Raw genomic sequence first — 16,302 nt, forward strand, 5'->3', positions numbered from 1 at the left:
CATGCTAGGATTTTGTGCGTTTTTTCACCCAGTTCATAATATTTCTGTTTTGTCTTCATTATATTCTTCTCTACCTTATATGTTTGTAGTGTTTCATATTTTATTTTTTTATCTGCCAATTCTCTTCTTTTAGTTGTATCTTCCTTCATTGCTAATTCTTTTTCTATATTTACTATTTCCCTTTCCAACTGCTCTGTATCCTGATTATAGTCCTTCTTCATCTTGGTTACATAACTTATTATTTGCCCTCTAATGAATGCTTTCATTGCATCCCATAGTATAAACTTATCTTCCACTGATTCCGTATTTATTTCAAAATACATTTTTATTTGTTTTTCAATAAATTCTCTAAAATCCTGCCTTTTAAGTAACATGGGGTTTAATCTCCATCTATACATTCTTGGAGGGATGTCCTCTAGCTTTACTGTCAATATTAAGGGTGAATGGTCCGATAGTATTCTAGCTTTATATTCTGTTTTTCTTACTCTATCTTGCATACTAGCTGATAACAAAAATAGGTCTATTCTTGAGTATGTTTTATGTCTAGCCGAGTAATATGAATATTCCTTTTCTTTTGGGTGTTGTTTCCTCCATATATCCAAAAGTTGCATTTCTTGCATTGATTTAATTATAAATTTGGTTACTTTGTTCTTTCTGTTAATTTTTTTCCCAGTTTTATCCATATGTGAATCCAAATTCAGGTTGAAATCCCCTCCTATTAATACGTTCCCTTGCGTATTAGCTACCTTCAAAAAGATATCTTGCATAAACTTTTGATCTTCTTCGTTAGGTGAATATACATTGAGTAGATTCCAAAACTCCGAATATATCTGACATTTTATCATTACATATCTCCCTGCTGGATCTATTATTTCCTCTTCTATTTTAAATGGCACATTTTTACTAATTAATATAGCCACTCCTCTTGCTTTTGAATTATACGATGCTGCTGTTACATGTCCTACCCAATCTCTCTTTAATTTCTTGTGCTCCAATTCAGTTAAGTGTGTTTCTTGCACAAAGGCTATATCAATTTTTTCTTTTTTCAGTAAATTTAGCAGTTTCTTCCTTTTAATTTGGTTATGTATTCCATTAATATTTAAAGTCATATAGTTCAACGTAGCCATTTTATACTCTGTTTAACTTCCCTTTCCGTTTTTCCATCATTACCTTTCCTCCTTTTCCATTTCTGCTTTCTTATTTTAAACCCTTTATAAGACAACATTCCTAAAACATCAAACATTTTCCTTATTCTCCTATTTAAAACTTCTTTAGCCCCAATCTCCCCTTCCCCTTCTGAGTTGTCCTTTATCCCTTGTCGGACAACCACATCTCCCCTCTCCATTTGGGTTTGCGAATTCACTCGCAAGCGTCAGCTGATTTTGCAGTGACCGCAACTCCTCCCCACCCAGCACCCCCCCAGAAAATATTTCACTTTTCATATGTAACAAAGGTCACTCTTTTAGTTCCCTCCTTATTCCCTCTATTCCATTTCCTTCCCTTATTAATTCTTGTCTATACTATCTATATTTTCCTCTAAATACGGATACATTCACGTGTGCACATTATACATATACACTCTTATACCTCTTTACCCACATACATATAAATCGTGGTCATTTTTACTCTCATTACACGTCTTCATCGCTCAGTCTATTTTGCAATTGTTCTGCAAATTTTCGTGCTTCTTCTGGATCCGAGAATAGTCTGTTTTGTTGTCCTGGAATAAATATTTTCAATACCGCTGGATGCTTTAGTATAAATTTATACCCTTTCTTCCATAAAATCGCCTTTGTTGTATTGAACTCCTTTCTCTTCTTTAGGAGTTCAAAACTTATATCTGAATAAATGAAGATTTTTTGCCCTTTGTACTCCAGTGTCTTGTTGCCCTCTCTTACTTTTTCCATTGTCTTCTCCAGTACCTTTTCTCTTGTAGTATATCTTAGGAATTTTACTAAAATAGATCTTGGTTTTTGTTGTGGTTGTGGTTTAAATGCCAATGCTCTATGTGCCCTTTCTATTTCCATTTCTTGCTGTAGTTCTGGACATCCTAGGATCCTAGGGATCCAATCTTTTATAAACTCTCTCATATTCTTGCCTTCTTCATCTTCCTTAAGGCCCACTATCTTTATGTTATTTCTTCTGTTATAATTTTCCATTATATCTATTTTCTGAGTTAACAGTTCTTGTGTCTCTATAACTTTTTTATTAGATTCCTCTAATTTCTTTTTTAAGTCCTCTACCTCCATTTCTACTGCTGCTTCCCGATCTTCCATCTTGTCCATTCTCTTTTCCATTTCTGTTAAGGTCATATCTATTTTATTCATTTTCTCTTCTGTATTGTTTATTCTTCTTCTTAAATCATCAAATTCCTGCGCTTGCCATTCTTTAAATGACTCCATGTATTCTTTAATAAGAGAAAGTATATCCTTTATCTTGCCTTTCCCTTCTTCTTCTATTTCACTGTACTCTTCCTCTTCCTCTTCTTCTTCCTCTGGGTTGGCCATCTGTTGTTTCTTTGTTGCCCTTTTCTTCTCTTCTTTCTTGTTTTCATTGTCTTCTGTGTTCTCTTCTTGCTGCAGGTGTTCTGCAGCTGTCATTGCCGGCTGTGGAGATCGACTCCCCAGCTGGTCACCCCTCCCGTCAGTGTGTTTTTTTTCATGCGCACCGCGCACTTTTACTCGGCTCAACGAGCCATTTTTGTAGTCCACTTTCTACCGACCTGAGGGAGCGGGTTTCTCTCTCCACCGCGGGCCTCTTCGAACAGGTAAGGCCTTCTCCTTCTTCTTCCGTTGTCTTCTCTTCCTCTCTTCTTACCGTTGATTTCGATTTTTCTTTTTTCGTCGCCATCTTCTTTCCACCTTTATACTCACTTTTCTTTAACTTTTATTTCTGTGCCTTTGTGTTTTCCTTTGTTTTTTCCGACTTTTCTGGAGAGGGCTGGAGTTCACCGTCCGGCCACTACTCCATCACGTGACTCCCCCACATTCCTTTCTTCTAAGCTGCCAGCTCAGGTCGACCAAGAGACTTCGAAGGATTTACCTTTCTGCCCATCACGAGTTGCCAGCAAAGATATCAACTATTCGTGTTCCTGTCTCACAACTTCAGAGGTTTGCCTTCGATCCTGATGCCGTTTGTATCGAATCGGCACATTCTCTGAGTGTCTGCGCGGTTTCCACTACATGCTCCAGAACTTCCCACATCTCAAAGACATAGCCTCTCTACACAGTGCCAATTAAAGGCAGAAAAAGGGGATTTAATGGCACGCAAGAGGGAGAATATGTTAGAGCACATAAAAAAAATAGGAATGGGACTAATGTTAGAACATAGAAGACTACAGCACAGTACAGGCCCTCAATGTTGTGTCAACCTATATATACTTATCCAAGGTATACCTATCCAAGAGAGAGCTCTCGAATGGCAGTTTGTGCCCCCCCCCCCCTCCCCGATTAGATCTCTTCTGACATCGATTCTGCCCTTCAAGATATTTTTACAATTCAGGGAACATCCTGGTAAATCTCCTCTGCATTCTCTCTAGCTTCTAAATCCTTTCTATAATGAGGTGACCAGAACTGAACCAGCCTCCAAGTTTGACCAAAATGCATCACCTTATACTTTTCCACCCAACTCTGCATCCTGGCTATATCCTGTTGTAACCTACAACAATCTTCAGCATCATCCATGATACCTCCAACCTTTGTATCATCAACAAACCTACTGACCTATCCCTCCACCTCTTCATCCAGGTAATGTATAAAAATTACAAAAAGCAGGGGTCCCAGGACAGATCTATATGGCACTCCACTACTCACCGACCTCCAGGCAGAATACTTTCCTTCCAATACTACTTTCTGCAGCCAAGCCAATCCAAGAATCCAAGGTTCCTTGGATTCCAGGCCTCGTGACTTTCTGAATGAGTCTCCCATGGGGGACTTTGTCAAATGCCTTCCTAAAATCCGTACACACCACATTTACTGCCCTACCTCATCAATTTCTTTTGTTACCTCCTTAAAAAACTCAATTAAACTCACGAGGCACAACTTTCCCCTCACAATCCCTGAGAAGATTGTTCTTCTCTAAATGCTCGTAAATCCTGTCCTTAAGAATCCTCTCCCACAGTTTGTCCACCACTGATGTAAGACTCACCAGTCTATAATTCCCAGGATTCTCCCTATTATCTTTTTCAAACAAGGGGACTACATCTGCTATTCTCCAATCCTCCGGCACTTCCCACATGGCCAAGGAGCATGTAAAGATTATCGCCCACACCACAGCGGCGGACCTAGCGAGGGGCTCGGAGGCTGAAGAACACACAGGGGGCGAGCTGTAGGTGACTTGAGGCGAGGAACCCATATGGGCTGCAGGTGACTGCAGTCAAGGGACCAAAACCAGGCTGCAGACTACTGGAGACTGGCCAAAGGGGTACCAGATATTGGAACCGGGATGTGAGAGGGTGCCAAGGGTGCTGAAGACTTGTAATGGCACTAATTCACCCCAGCTTACAAACCAATAAAGAATACACCCTCACTCGTTTCTTTCAGCACGCCATGAGGTTGACTTTCTTTTCTTATTCACTAGACACAACACGGCAACCCCCCCCAAACACCACCCAGCTAAACTCCTCCGACCTTCCCGTTGGCTCACTGCCACACGGATGATCCTGACACTCGTTCTCCTCCTCCTGCATCTGAGATCCATCACCCATACACTGACTCTTAACACAACCGCGCACTATTACCCCCCCCCCCCAGCGTGTCACATCTCTTACATCATCAGCGGCGGCCGGCACCGCTCCCGACAAAGATAGGTACACGACCGCAACAGGCTTCCTGATTGTTTTGGAGGTTTGGACCTGGAGCTCAGGTTGATAATGATTTGGACTGAAGGCTGCGGGAGCATTGGAGGTAAAGCCATGGACGTTCAGAGACCCAGGTGGGGGGGGTCACTTTTGCTTCTCTGGCTGTAAAGGGGCACAGGGCAATTTCTGCTGATGGTGAATCTTTGTCTGCCTTACAATAGACTAAAAGAAATTTTGTGCAATATTACGTTTTCTGTTTTATTACATGACAGTAAAGGAATCTTGAATCCTGCAGTCCAGTGGAGGCAGGTTGCTGGGGGACTTTTATAGACATTGGCTGGAAGGGAAAAACTTTTCCACATTTCAAAGAATGAGTTGACAACGTCTTGGAGCTCGGCTTCAAAACGCACGCACGTGCAATCATGGTCGGCGTACTGCAGATCAACTGCTGAGCTGGGAGTGGCCTGATTTCTGGAGGGGAAGGGGCAATCGGTTGCCCACTTTCCTTTCTGTCCTCCAGATTACGTTTGCTCCAGCAGGAAGCTCGTGGGAGACACGAGGCAGCACTGATGCAAGAAAGCTTGAATGAAAAGAAAAATTTAACCAGGACAACAGGTGGGGACTTTGCGGGCGACCCCGAGCTCTAGGCAATTTCATGGAGATAAGCGACCAATTGACCAAATATCAAATCTCATTTATAAAAAATAGCACTGGTGGTAGCAAAAAAATGTATCGCGATAACTTGGACGTCCGATTCCCCTCTACTTATAGCACGATGGACCGCAGAAATAAACAGCTGTAACCCTATGGAAAAACACATACAACTTAAAGAATAAATATGACACTTTTGTAAAGGTCTGGACCACATGGGGGCCTAGATACAGTAATCAAAAGGAACAGGAAAGGGAGTAAACACAACTATATACAAAAACGTAGTTTCCCCCCAACTGTGCTCAATATACTTAAAATAAGCTCTGGTGGGGAATGGGTCTGTATACATATGGGGGGGGGGGGGCAGGGACTGTTTTGTTTGTGTGAAAAAAGTTTAATATATTGTGTATAAAAAATTTTACTATGTATAATTTCTGAAAAACAAGCCAAAAATAAAATATTTTTTAAAAGCCTGAATAAAAAGCATTGGGTCGGACACTTGGGCAGCACTGAGGTTTTAGTGAATTTTGACAAATATAAAGCAAGGCACAAACTGTGGAGCTTGTTCTGTTCTAACTCTTCATGGCGGATCTCCTGAGTTGAAAAATACAATTGATCTCCTGCAAAACGCTGTTCAGTCAGCAGGAAACGAAACTATAAGACCTGGCCACTGGATGGAGTCGACGGGAATCACTTTGTGCACAGAAGCAGAGGCAACAAATGATTGGAGCGTGTATCGTTTTTTACCAGAATGCAACCCCCCCACACCCAGATCTAAGCGTCCCCTTTGGACTGAGAGACGGAGATACTTCTTCAGCTAGGGGTGGGTGAATCTGTGGAGTGTTGGCCCCAGGCGGTTGTGGAGGCCGGGTCATTGGGTGTATCTAAGGCAGGTTCTTGATTAGCCAGAGCATCAAAGGTTACAATTGGGCGAACAGATCGGCTCATGATTGAAGGGCTTGGCACACCCATAGGGCTGAATGGCCCTCGGGGGAAAAAAAAGTGCAACAACAAGTTTCTCTCCAGGGCTGAACAAAAGTTGCACAAACATTCGTGTCGACTGCCAAAAAAAATTTTTAGAAAATATGCTTCTGCAGATCATTTGAAAATAAAAGATCTTCCTCTCCCGTTGCTTTTTTTAAGCCCCTGTATAACGCTTTGTCGCAGACCGACAAGGATTGGCGTCCGCTGGCCCTGGGCGAGCTGTCAATCATTCGTCTGCGCAGCGAGGGTAGATCTGCGGCTCCTGCTTCTGCCCGCGGCCCCAGTCAGCTCATCAATACCCCGCATTACCTTTTTTACTCATGATGCAACGAAACGCAGATATCGGCCGCACAGCTTGTTGTTCGTTCGCTGCTTCCCTCTTACTTCCTTATTCAGGCGACGTGACAGTTTTGCATTTGACGCTTGGAAACAATCCCAAGCTCTTAAAGGGACATTTACCCTGTTAAGCTATCAATGCATTTTTTGGGGGGAAAAAAAAGCCTTTCTGCTGGGTTCGTTTTGCTGCATTTTATAGTATAGGACTAGAAATAGGCCGTTCAGCCCATCGAGGCTGCCCCACCATTGAATCATGAGTGGATCCATTTCCCCACTGCCTGACCTCTTTTGATGCCCTGGCTAATCTAGATCCGACCAATCTCAGCCTTAAATCCACCCAGTGACTTGCCCTCCACAGCTGCCCTGCCACCCCCCCACACCCCAAATGAGTTATTGTGCCCACCCACCCGCAGCACTAGCATCACTAGGGGGGGTTGTGGGACGCATGGGGTGACGCCATCAGGAGGGGGGGGTCACCAAAATGAATCACGTGGTTTCATCTCTGCGCGCGTTTGTCTGAATTGCCGGAGGGAGGGGGATGTGTGATGGCGTGGCAGGCGGAGGAGATCCATGGCAGGTGTGGCATCCGCTTCCCCCCCCCACCTGCTAAGTGAGTTCTCGAACGGCCTTTTTTGCCCCCCCCCCCACCCTGTGGTTAGCCTGATTAGATCTGATGTTGACTCTGTCCACATTTCTGTTTTCTATGGACACCCTTCAATCCTGAAGTTGTCCCCTCATATCTGAGGCTCTCTCTCCACGGGAAACAACCTTTCTACATCTACTCTGTCCACACCTTTCAACATTCAAAATGTTTCAATGAGATCCCCCCCGACCGCACCCCTTCATCCTCCTAAATTCCAACGTGCAAAAGTTCATATGATGAGCTTTTTGTTGGTTGGTTGGTTGGTCCAGTTGCTGCAGAGAAATGGATCGGAGGTCAATCGACAGGACCATAAGAGGGCCAGAGAGGATCACTGGAGTTTCCCACTCCTCCATCGACATGATCGACCAGGATCATTGTCTAAAGAGAGCGCACAATATCATTGAGGACCCCTTCCATCCTGCACACAGCTGCTGGCATCAGGGAAGAGATCCAGGAGGATCAGAGCCAGCACCACCAGGCTGAGGATCAGCTTCTTCCCACGGGCAGTGAGAATGTGAACGACCCAAGGAACTGCTCACACTCACCCTCCCAGACTCATTTCATGAAACAATATTTATCTGTAGAGATGAATACTTGTCCTGCGTATGTAATGTTTGTCCATGTGTGTGTTATGTCTGGGTGTTTTGCATTGAGAACCAGAGAACGCTGTTTTGTCAGGTTGTACTTGTACAATCAGACAACAATAAACTTGACTTTTCATTCCCAGAACCATTCTTGTGAACCTCCTCTGAACTCTCTCCAACATCAGCATATCCTTTCTTCAATGAGGAGCCCAAAACTGCTCATAATACTCCAAGTGAGGTCTCACCAGTGGAGTGAGGAACCGAGGAGGGAACAGGCTACTGTTCCTGTGACTGTATTTCTCATGAGAAGGGGCTCATGATGATCTGGTAGTGAAGGGGCCTTTGGAAAACAATAATCAGAACATGACAGAATTGCATATAAAGACCAAAAGTGAGCAAATTCAACCTGAAACCATGATCTTAAGGGTACAAAATGAGGAATCAGATTATTGAAAATTTGGAAACTATATAGAGGGGTAAGTCAGCAATGGCTAAATGTGAAGGTATTCCTTTAAAGGCAGCAAAAACAGGAAAAATGGTCGTAGGCATTTTTTGGAAAACTTTATTTATAATTTTTTTAAAAAGAAAAAATAATGCAATAAAAAACCCATTACAAAAATACATTAGTAAAAAACAAAATCATAAATTAGTAGATTAATAAACAACCCATCCCCCCACCCCTCCACCCCCTAAAAAAATCCAAATTACCCCTACTTCTGCATAATAATGGAGCCTTTTACAAAAATAAGAAGTGCCTCAACATTACATATATAAAAAGTAATTAACATGCTCATTACTATATTCTAAGACCCATACATGTTAAATATGAAACCCACATTTTAGTAAAAAAAAATTATGATGTAAGCTACATGTTATTTTTTTCTAAACAGATACATGATTTCAATTCTGTGCCATCTTTGAATACTTATCTCTACATCATCTTTTCACATTACTGCTATACATTTTCTTGCTACAGCTAAAGCCAAACGAATAAAAGGAATTTGAAATTTATTCAATTTCAATCCCTTTAAGTCCATCATAAATCCCAATAAAGATAATAAAGGATCAAGGACCAATGCCTGAAGAGGGCGCACAAAATCAGTGAACCGGTGCGGACTCGAAAGGCCAACATGGCCTGTTTCTGCTCTGTAAATGGTTATATGGTTATATGGTAAGTAATAACTGAATATTATAGAAACATTCTAAAAATTGTCTAACTTTTAATCAAAGATTTTGCACCTTTTCACATGACCAAGAGTGTAAGAAGTCCCTTTTTGTATTCCGCACCGAAAACATGAATCTGAATCCCTAAAACCATATCTTTTCAACTTCTCCGGTGTCAAATATAAATGATGTAAGAAATTATAATTAACTAAACTATATCTTGTGACGGTGTGACCAGTGGAAGAATCACAGCCACCACGTTGAGGGTCGTTAACGACTGTTTTTATTCGCATTCAGCGCTCCCCTTTAAGGGCAGCATGAGCTCAGTCACCTGGTGCATTGTGACATCATAATCGCTGCCCAGGGTGCGCGCTGGAAGGGATGCTGGAGTCAGAGAGAAACCTCTGACGATGCCATTTCCCCATGGCTGCCCCGCCACGTGGCGATACAAGCGGGGCCGGTTCGCCGTGAGGATGTGCACCGTCACACAACACCTCCCCCCCCAGAACCGGCTACGTGTCCTGTCGCTTTGGTGGCCGGCCCCGACGCTTGGGCACGGCCGTCAGCACTGGCTGTAATAAGTCTAGGTGGGCCGCCTTCAGGCGGTCCACCGTAAAAAGTTCCTCTCGTCCCCCAATGTCCAGGGTGAAGGTTCCACCGCACCGGTGCAAGACTTTGTATGGCCCCTCGTATGGTCCCCTCTGCACGAAAATGAACTGGGCCGAGTTGAGCTCTTTGGGGAGATGAAACGGCCGGGTGCCAGGGGTGGGAGAGCTAGGGAGGCCAGTCGCCTGCATAGGTCTGCCAGCAGGTTTTTGTCGGTGGCTGTGGTGTCAGGGTCTGGGCTGAAAAACTCACCCGGCAGGGAAAGCGGTGCGCCATAGACTATCTTCGCTGCTGAAGCCTGCAGGTCCTCCTTGGGTGCCGTCCTAATCCCGAGGAGGATCCAGGGTAGTTCATCCACCCTGTCTGGTCCAGAGAGGGCGGTGTTGAACTGTGGCTCTAAGATGGCAGGGAATTCGTGGAGGATCTCATCGAACTCGTCCCTGGCAGACGCTACGGTGGCAATTTCGGGGCTGCGGGCTTCTGCTGTGTCCAGTTGGGTGGAGTGGAACATTTGGGCATTGACCAACCTTTTGCCCTTCATGTCAACCAGTAGGCCGTCAACTCTGAGGAAGTCGGCCCCAAACAACTTCTCCTTCTCGATCTGGATCTGTGCCCTGCAGGTGCCGTAGGTCCTGATAGTGGAGCTGTTGGCCACCTGCAGGGTTGGACCTTGAGATCGGGTGCGAGTCTCTAATGATGTGGGGGGAAGGGATGCTGAGCTCAGCCCCTGTGTCCACCGGGAATCAGCGGCCGATGGATTGTCCATCACATGAAGGAGGCTGTGTGTCCAGCCGTCGCAGCCATCAATGGCGGCTAGCCTGGTTGTTTCCCTGAAACCTGCAGGGCTGGCGGCACTTACAGGCTTGTGCTCCTCAGCGCTGGCGGTAGAAACACCAGGTCGACTGGTCCTCCTCTAGCTTGGTCTTGGGAGCGGCTTGTGGTCAGCTGGCTCCTGGTCGTGCCACCTGGTTGAGGGCTACCTTGTTCTCCCTCTTCGTGCGTCAGAGGGCATCCGCACAGGCTGCCACTCTCCTCGGGTTCGAGAAGTCTTCATCTGTGAGGACCAGCTGGATATTTTCCAGCATCTGTTCCAGGAAAATCTGGTGGAAGAGAAAACAAGGCTTGTGGTCGTCCGCCAGGGCCAGCATTTCGTCCATCAGCGCTGACGGACTACAGTGCCCAAGCCCATCTAGGTGAAGGAGCCTGGAAGCCCGTTGCTGGGGAGTTAGCCTGAAAGTTCCAAGCAGCATGTCTTTGAGGGCGGTGTATTTGCCCGTAGCCGGGGGGTGGTGGATGATGTCGTCCACCCTCGCTGCTGTATCTTGGTCCAGAGCACTCATGACATGATAAAAGATCGTGGCGTCTGAGGAGATGTTGCAGAGTTGAAATTGTGCTTCCGCCTGCCCGAACTACGTTCTCAGTCGGTGGGTCCAAAAATGGGGAGGCTTGATGGAAACAGCGTTAATCTCTGCTGAATCCATGGTGTTTTGAGTCCAGAAAAATGTCTGGGCTTGTTGGGGGTCACCACTGTGGGGGTGTGAGCAGTGGAAGAAACACAGCCACCACGTTGATGGTCGCTAATGACTGTCGCGCATGTGTGGTTGCGCACTTTTACTTGGCTCCGTGAGCCATTTTTGTAGTCCCGAGCTCGGGACTTCCACTGACCTTAGGGAGCGGGCTTCTCTCTCCGCGGCGGGCCTCCTCGAACAGGTAAGGCCTTCACCTTCTTCTTCTTTCTTCTTCTCTTCTTCCCGTCGCTTTCGACTTTTCTTTCTTCGCTGCCATTTTCTTCCCACCTTTACTTTCACTTTGTTTTAATTTTTATTCTTGTGACTTTGTGTTTTGTGTATTTTTTAAAAACTTTTCCGGAGAGGGCTGGAGTTCCCTGACCGGCCACTGCTGCATCACGTGACTCCCTCAACTGAAATCCTACTTGAAGGACAAATTGGGAAGCAGTCTGAGGTTACCAGAGGGAAGTAATTTTGAATATGTGATTACAGACACAATGATAATCAAAAAATTTATAACAAATATGTATATTAAACTGCAAGAAAAGGAGAATGAGGAAACAAATGGTAAAACTAAACAAAAATGGGAACAAGATTTAAACATAAAGGTAAAGAAGGAAACATGGGAGAAGTTTTGCTCTGGAACTATGAGAAATACAATAAACACGAGGTTACGTATGATACAATATAACTGGATACACAGGATATACATTACACCTCAAAAGTTAAATAAATGGGACCCAACAGTATCTGACAGATGTTTTCGCTGTAAAAATGAAATGGGAACAATTCATGCAATCTGGACATGTGAGAAAGTAGAAAAATTTTGGGAAGATCTAAACCAGATATTAAATAAAATTACAGAAAACAATATACCAAAAAACCCAGAGATCTTCCTCCTAAGTAACATAAAAAACAAAGAATTTGGACTTGATTTGGATGGTGCACAAAAAAGATTTGTTAGGATAGCCCTAGCCGTAGCAAAAAAATGTATTAGGTCAGCCTGGAAATTAGAAGATAACTTGAGAATATAACAATGGTATATAGAAATGAATAAATGTATTCCATTAGAAAAATTAACATATAATTTAAGAAATAATATTACAATATTTGAACAAATATGGGAGCCATACATGAAACACAATAGAGAAAACCTGCCAGGGACATCTACCACCTAAAATGACAGAAGGAGAAGGAAATGAAAAGAATTGACTCAGTGGAATTTCTTGTTTATTTTTATTGAGTGACAACATTGTTTGACGGGTTTAATGTATCTTAGATTCTGAACTTTAAATGAATGGGAGGGAGGTAGGGAGGGTGGGATGGGAAGAGGGGGGGGGGGAGAAAACGACACTATATATTTGAAAAGAAAAATGTATGTATCTTGATCAATGTGGTTTATGGTGTGAAAAATAAAAAATTAAAAAAAAAAGATAAATATTTCAGCAAAGATAATTGTATTTAAAAATAGTTTTGCCATTGTCATTTTAGATAAGCGGATTGCTTCAAGAAGGATGTGATTTTTCATTACATATGTTCAGCAATTCTATTCTGTGACTTCATTAACTATTTTAAATTCATTGATGTGAGTATAAAAATTCATTAATGTGAGTATAAAAATAATTAAATGAATGGAGGGATAAGTTTATCTTCACAAACATTGGTTATGCATCTTTATCTTTGCTCTATAAAGTACATGGTTTTCACTGAGGTTCTGCAACATTGTGTTTTTACTTTATCTATGGCGTCTGCAGACTTTTCACAATACATTTGTTTAAATAAGATGCTTATTGGAAGATAGTATAATTTGCAAGTCTTGCTCTCTGGAAGGCATGAATCTCAAGGTCGTGATTATGAGTCAGGAGGTCTGAGTTCATTGTAATCTGGAAGGTTTTGAGATGAGATCCAAGGTCCAAGTGGATTGCTCCACGAGATGAGTGGTTTTGTTGGCGATGCATTGGGATCCAATGGCTGGATTGATCTTGTGTTATGGAGTTTTGCAAGAATTTGTCAACAGAGTGGATTGCTGCAGGTTTTTGACTGATTTTAATCACCATAGTTTTCACCAAATATTCTCCTAGGTTTTAAAGCTGATAATGAACTCAATAATCTTAATAATTCTATGCAAAGTTCAAAGTTCAAATTTATTGCCAGAGTACATCAATTTCATTACATGCAACCTTGAGATTCTTTTTCCTGTGGGCGAGGCATAATTACCACTTTTGGTAGTGTAAACAAATAAATAAATGTAAATAAACTGACTGTGCAATACAGAGAGAGAAAAAAACAATAAAGCACAAAAGTAAGAATCCTTAAAAAAAAGATACTGTATATGAGAAAACACATTCATTTTAATACAATACACCCTTCCTATAAAAGTTAAAGGTAAATCTTTCCACTTCAAATCTGCTTTGATTTTTCTTAACAGAGGTATATAATTCAACTGATACAACTGATGGTATTCCACATTTATTATCACTCCTAAATACTTTATCTTATCAGACCAACAAAACTGGGTAATCTGTTTACACTCCAAGTAATCTTCATTTGAAACTGGTAATAATTCACTTATCCCAATTAATTTTATACCCAGACTTTTTTTCCAGACTATTACAAACATGTCTGCAAATGTACTAAAGATTATTTAGGTTTTTAAAAAAATTTTTTAAATATTTTATTTTTCACGCCATAAACCACATTGACCATGATACATACATTTACCTTTTCAAATATATGCAGTGCCATTTTCTCCCCCCCTCCCTCCTCCCATCCCACCCTCCCTACCTCCCCCCCATCCATTTAAAGTACAAAATCTAAGATATATTAAACCAGTCAAACAATGTTGTCATTCAATAAAAATAAACAAGAAATTCCACTGAGTCAATTCTTTTCATTTCCTTCTCCTTTCGTTAATTTAGGTAGTGAATGTCCCCGGTAGGTTTTCTCTATTGTGTTTCATGTAAGGCTCCCATATTTGTTCAAATATTTCAATATTATTTCTTAAATTATATGTTATTTTTTCTAATGGAATACATTTATTCATTTCTATATACCATTGTTGTATTTTCAAATTATCTTCCAATTTCCAGATTGACATAATACATTTTTTTGCTACGGCTAGAGCTATCTTAACAAATCTTTTTTGTGCACCATCCAAATCAATTCCAAATTCTTTGTTTTTTATGTTACTAAGGAGGAAGATCTCTGGATTTTTTGGTATATATTGTTTTCTGTAATTTTATTTAATATTTGGTTTAGATTTTCCCAAAATTTTTCTACTTTCTCACATGTCCAGATTGCATGAATTGTTGTTCCCATTTCTTTTTTACATCGAAAACATCTGTCAGATACTGTTGGGTCCCATTTATTTAACTTTTGAGGAGTAATATATAGCCTGTGTATCCAGTTATATTGTATCATATGTAACCTTGTATTTATTGTATTTCTCATAGTTCCAGAGCATAACTTCTCCCATGTTTCCTTCCTTATCTTTATGTTTAGATCTTGTTCCCATTTTTGTTTAGTTTTACCATTTGTTTCCTCATTCTCCTTTTCTTGTAGTTTATTTGTTATAAATCTTTTGATTATCATTGTATCTGTAATCACATATTCAAAGTTACTTCCCTTTGGTAACCTCAGACTGCTTCCTAATTTATCCTTCAAGTAGGATCTCAATTGGTAATATGCCAGCACTGTATCTTGAGTTATATTGTATTTATCTTTCATTTGTTCAAAGGATAATAATCTATTTCCTGAAAAACAATTTTCTATTCTTTTGATCCCTTTTTTCTCCCATTCTCTAAAGGAAAGGTTATCTATTGTAAAAGGGAGTAACTTATTTTGCGTCAATATTAGTTTGGTAATTGGTAATTTGTTTTATTCCTTTCTACATGAATCTTTTTCCAAATATTGAGTAGATGATGTAATACTGGAGAACTCCTACATTGTAACAATTTTTCATCCCATTTATATAATATGTGTTCAGGTATCTTTTCCCCTATTTTATCTAATTCTAATCTAGTCCAATCTGGCTTTTCCCTTGTTTGATAAAAATCTGATAGGTATCTTAATTGTGCGGCTCTATAATAATTTTTAAAGTTTGGCAGTTGTAAGCCTCCTTGTTTATACCATTCTGTTAATTTATCTAATGCTATCCTCGGTTTCCCCCCTTTCCATAAAAATTTCCTTATTATTATCTTTAACTCCTTGAAGAATTTCTCTGTCAAGTGTATTGGCAATGCCTGAAATAGGTATAATATCCTTGGGAAAATGTTCATTTTAAAACAGTTTATCCTTCCTATTAGTGTTAATGGTAAATCTTTCCAATGCTCTAAATCGTCCTGTAATTTTTTCATTAGTGGATAATAATTGAGTTTATATAGATGGCCGAGATTTTTATTTATTTGTATACCTAGGTATCTTATTGCTTGCATTTGCCATCTGAATGGTGATTCCTTCTTAAATTTTGAGAAATCCGCATTATTCATTGGCATTGCTTCACTTTTATTTACGATAATCTTGTAACCCGACACTTCTCCATATTCCTTCAATTTTTTATCTAATTCTTTTATTGATAGTTCTGGTTCTGTTAAGTATACTATAACATCATCCGCAAATAAACTGATTTTATATTCCTTGTCTTTTGTTTTTATCCCTTTTATATTATTTTCTGTTCTTATCAATTCTGCTAGTGGTTCTATAGCTAACGCGAACAATAAGGGTGATAGTGGGCATCCCTGCCGTGTTGACCTGCTTAAGTTAAATTGCTTTGATATATATCCATTTACTGTCACTTTCGCCAATGGCCCCTTATATAATGGTTTAATCCAATTAATATACTTCTCTGGTAAACTGAATTTTTGCAATACTTTGAATAAATAATTCCATTCTACACTGTCAAAGGCCTTCTCTGCGTCTAAAGCAACTGCTACTGTTGGCGCTTTACTCCCTTCTACTGCATGAATTAAGTTAATAAATTTACAAATATTGTCTGTTGTGCGTCTTTTTTTAATAAATCCAGTTTGGTCT

General features: G+C 41.1%; 1 protein-coding gene across 3 annotated transcripts in view; it reads right to left on the reverse strand.

The window, feature by feature from the left end:
• Positions 1–6,848, reverse strand: part of dazap2 (DAZ associated protein 2) — a 28,097-nt gene extending 21,249 nt beyond the window's left edge. For 2 of the 3 annotated variants that reach the window (XM_069906420.1, XM_069906419.1), the window contains exon 1: positions 6,743–6,848. In XM_069906420.1, the coding sequence (XP_069762521.1) occupies positions 6,743–6,755 (13 nt within the window). In that variant the 5' untranslated portion in view covers positions 6,756–6,848. The remainder of the gene's footprint in view (positions 1–6,742) is intronic. The other variant, XM_069906421.1, reaches the window with a different exon arrangement.
• Between the last annotated feature and the right edge of the window lie 9,454 nt (positions 6,849–16,302).

This window comes from Narcine bancroftii, chromosome 12, assembly GCF_036971445.1.
Source record: "Narcine bancroftii isolate sNarBan1 chromosome 12, sNarBan1.hap1, whole genome shotgun sequence".
NCBI classification, from domain to species: domain Eukaryota; kingdom Metazoa; phylum Chordata; class Chondrichthyes; order Torpediniformes; family Narcinidae; genus Narcine; species Narcine bancroftii.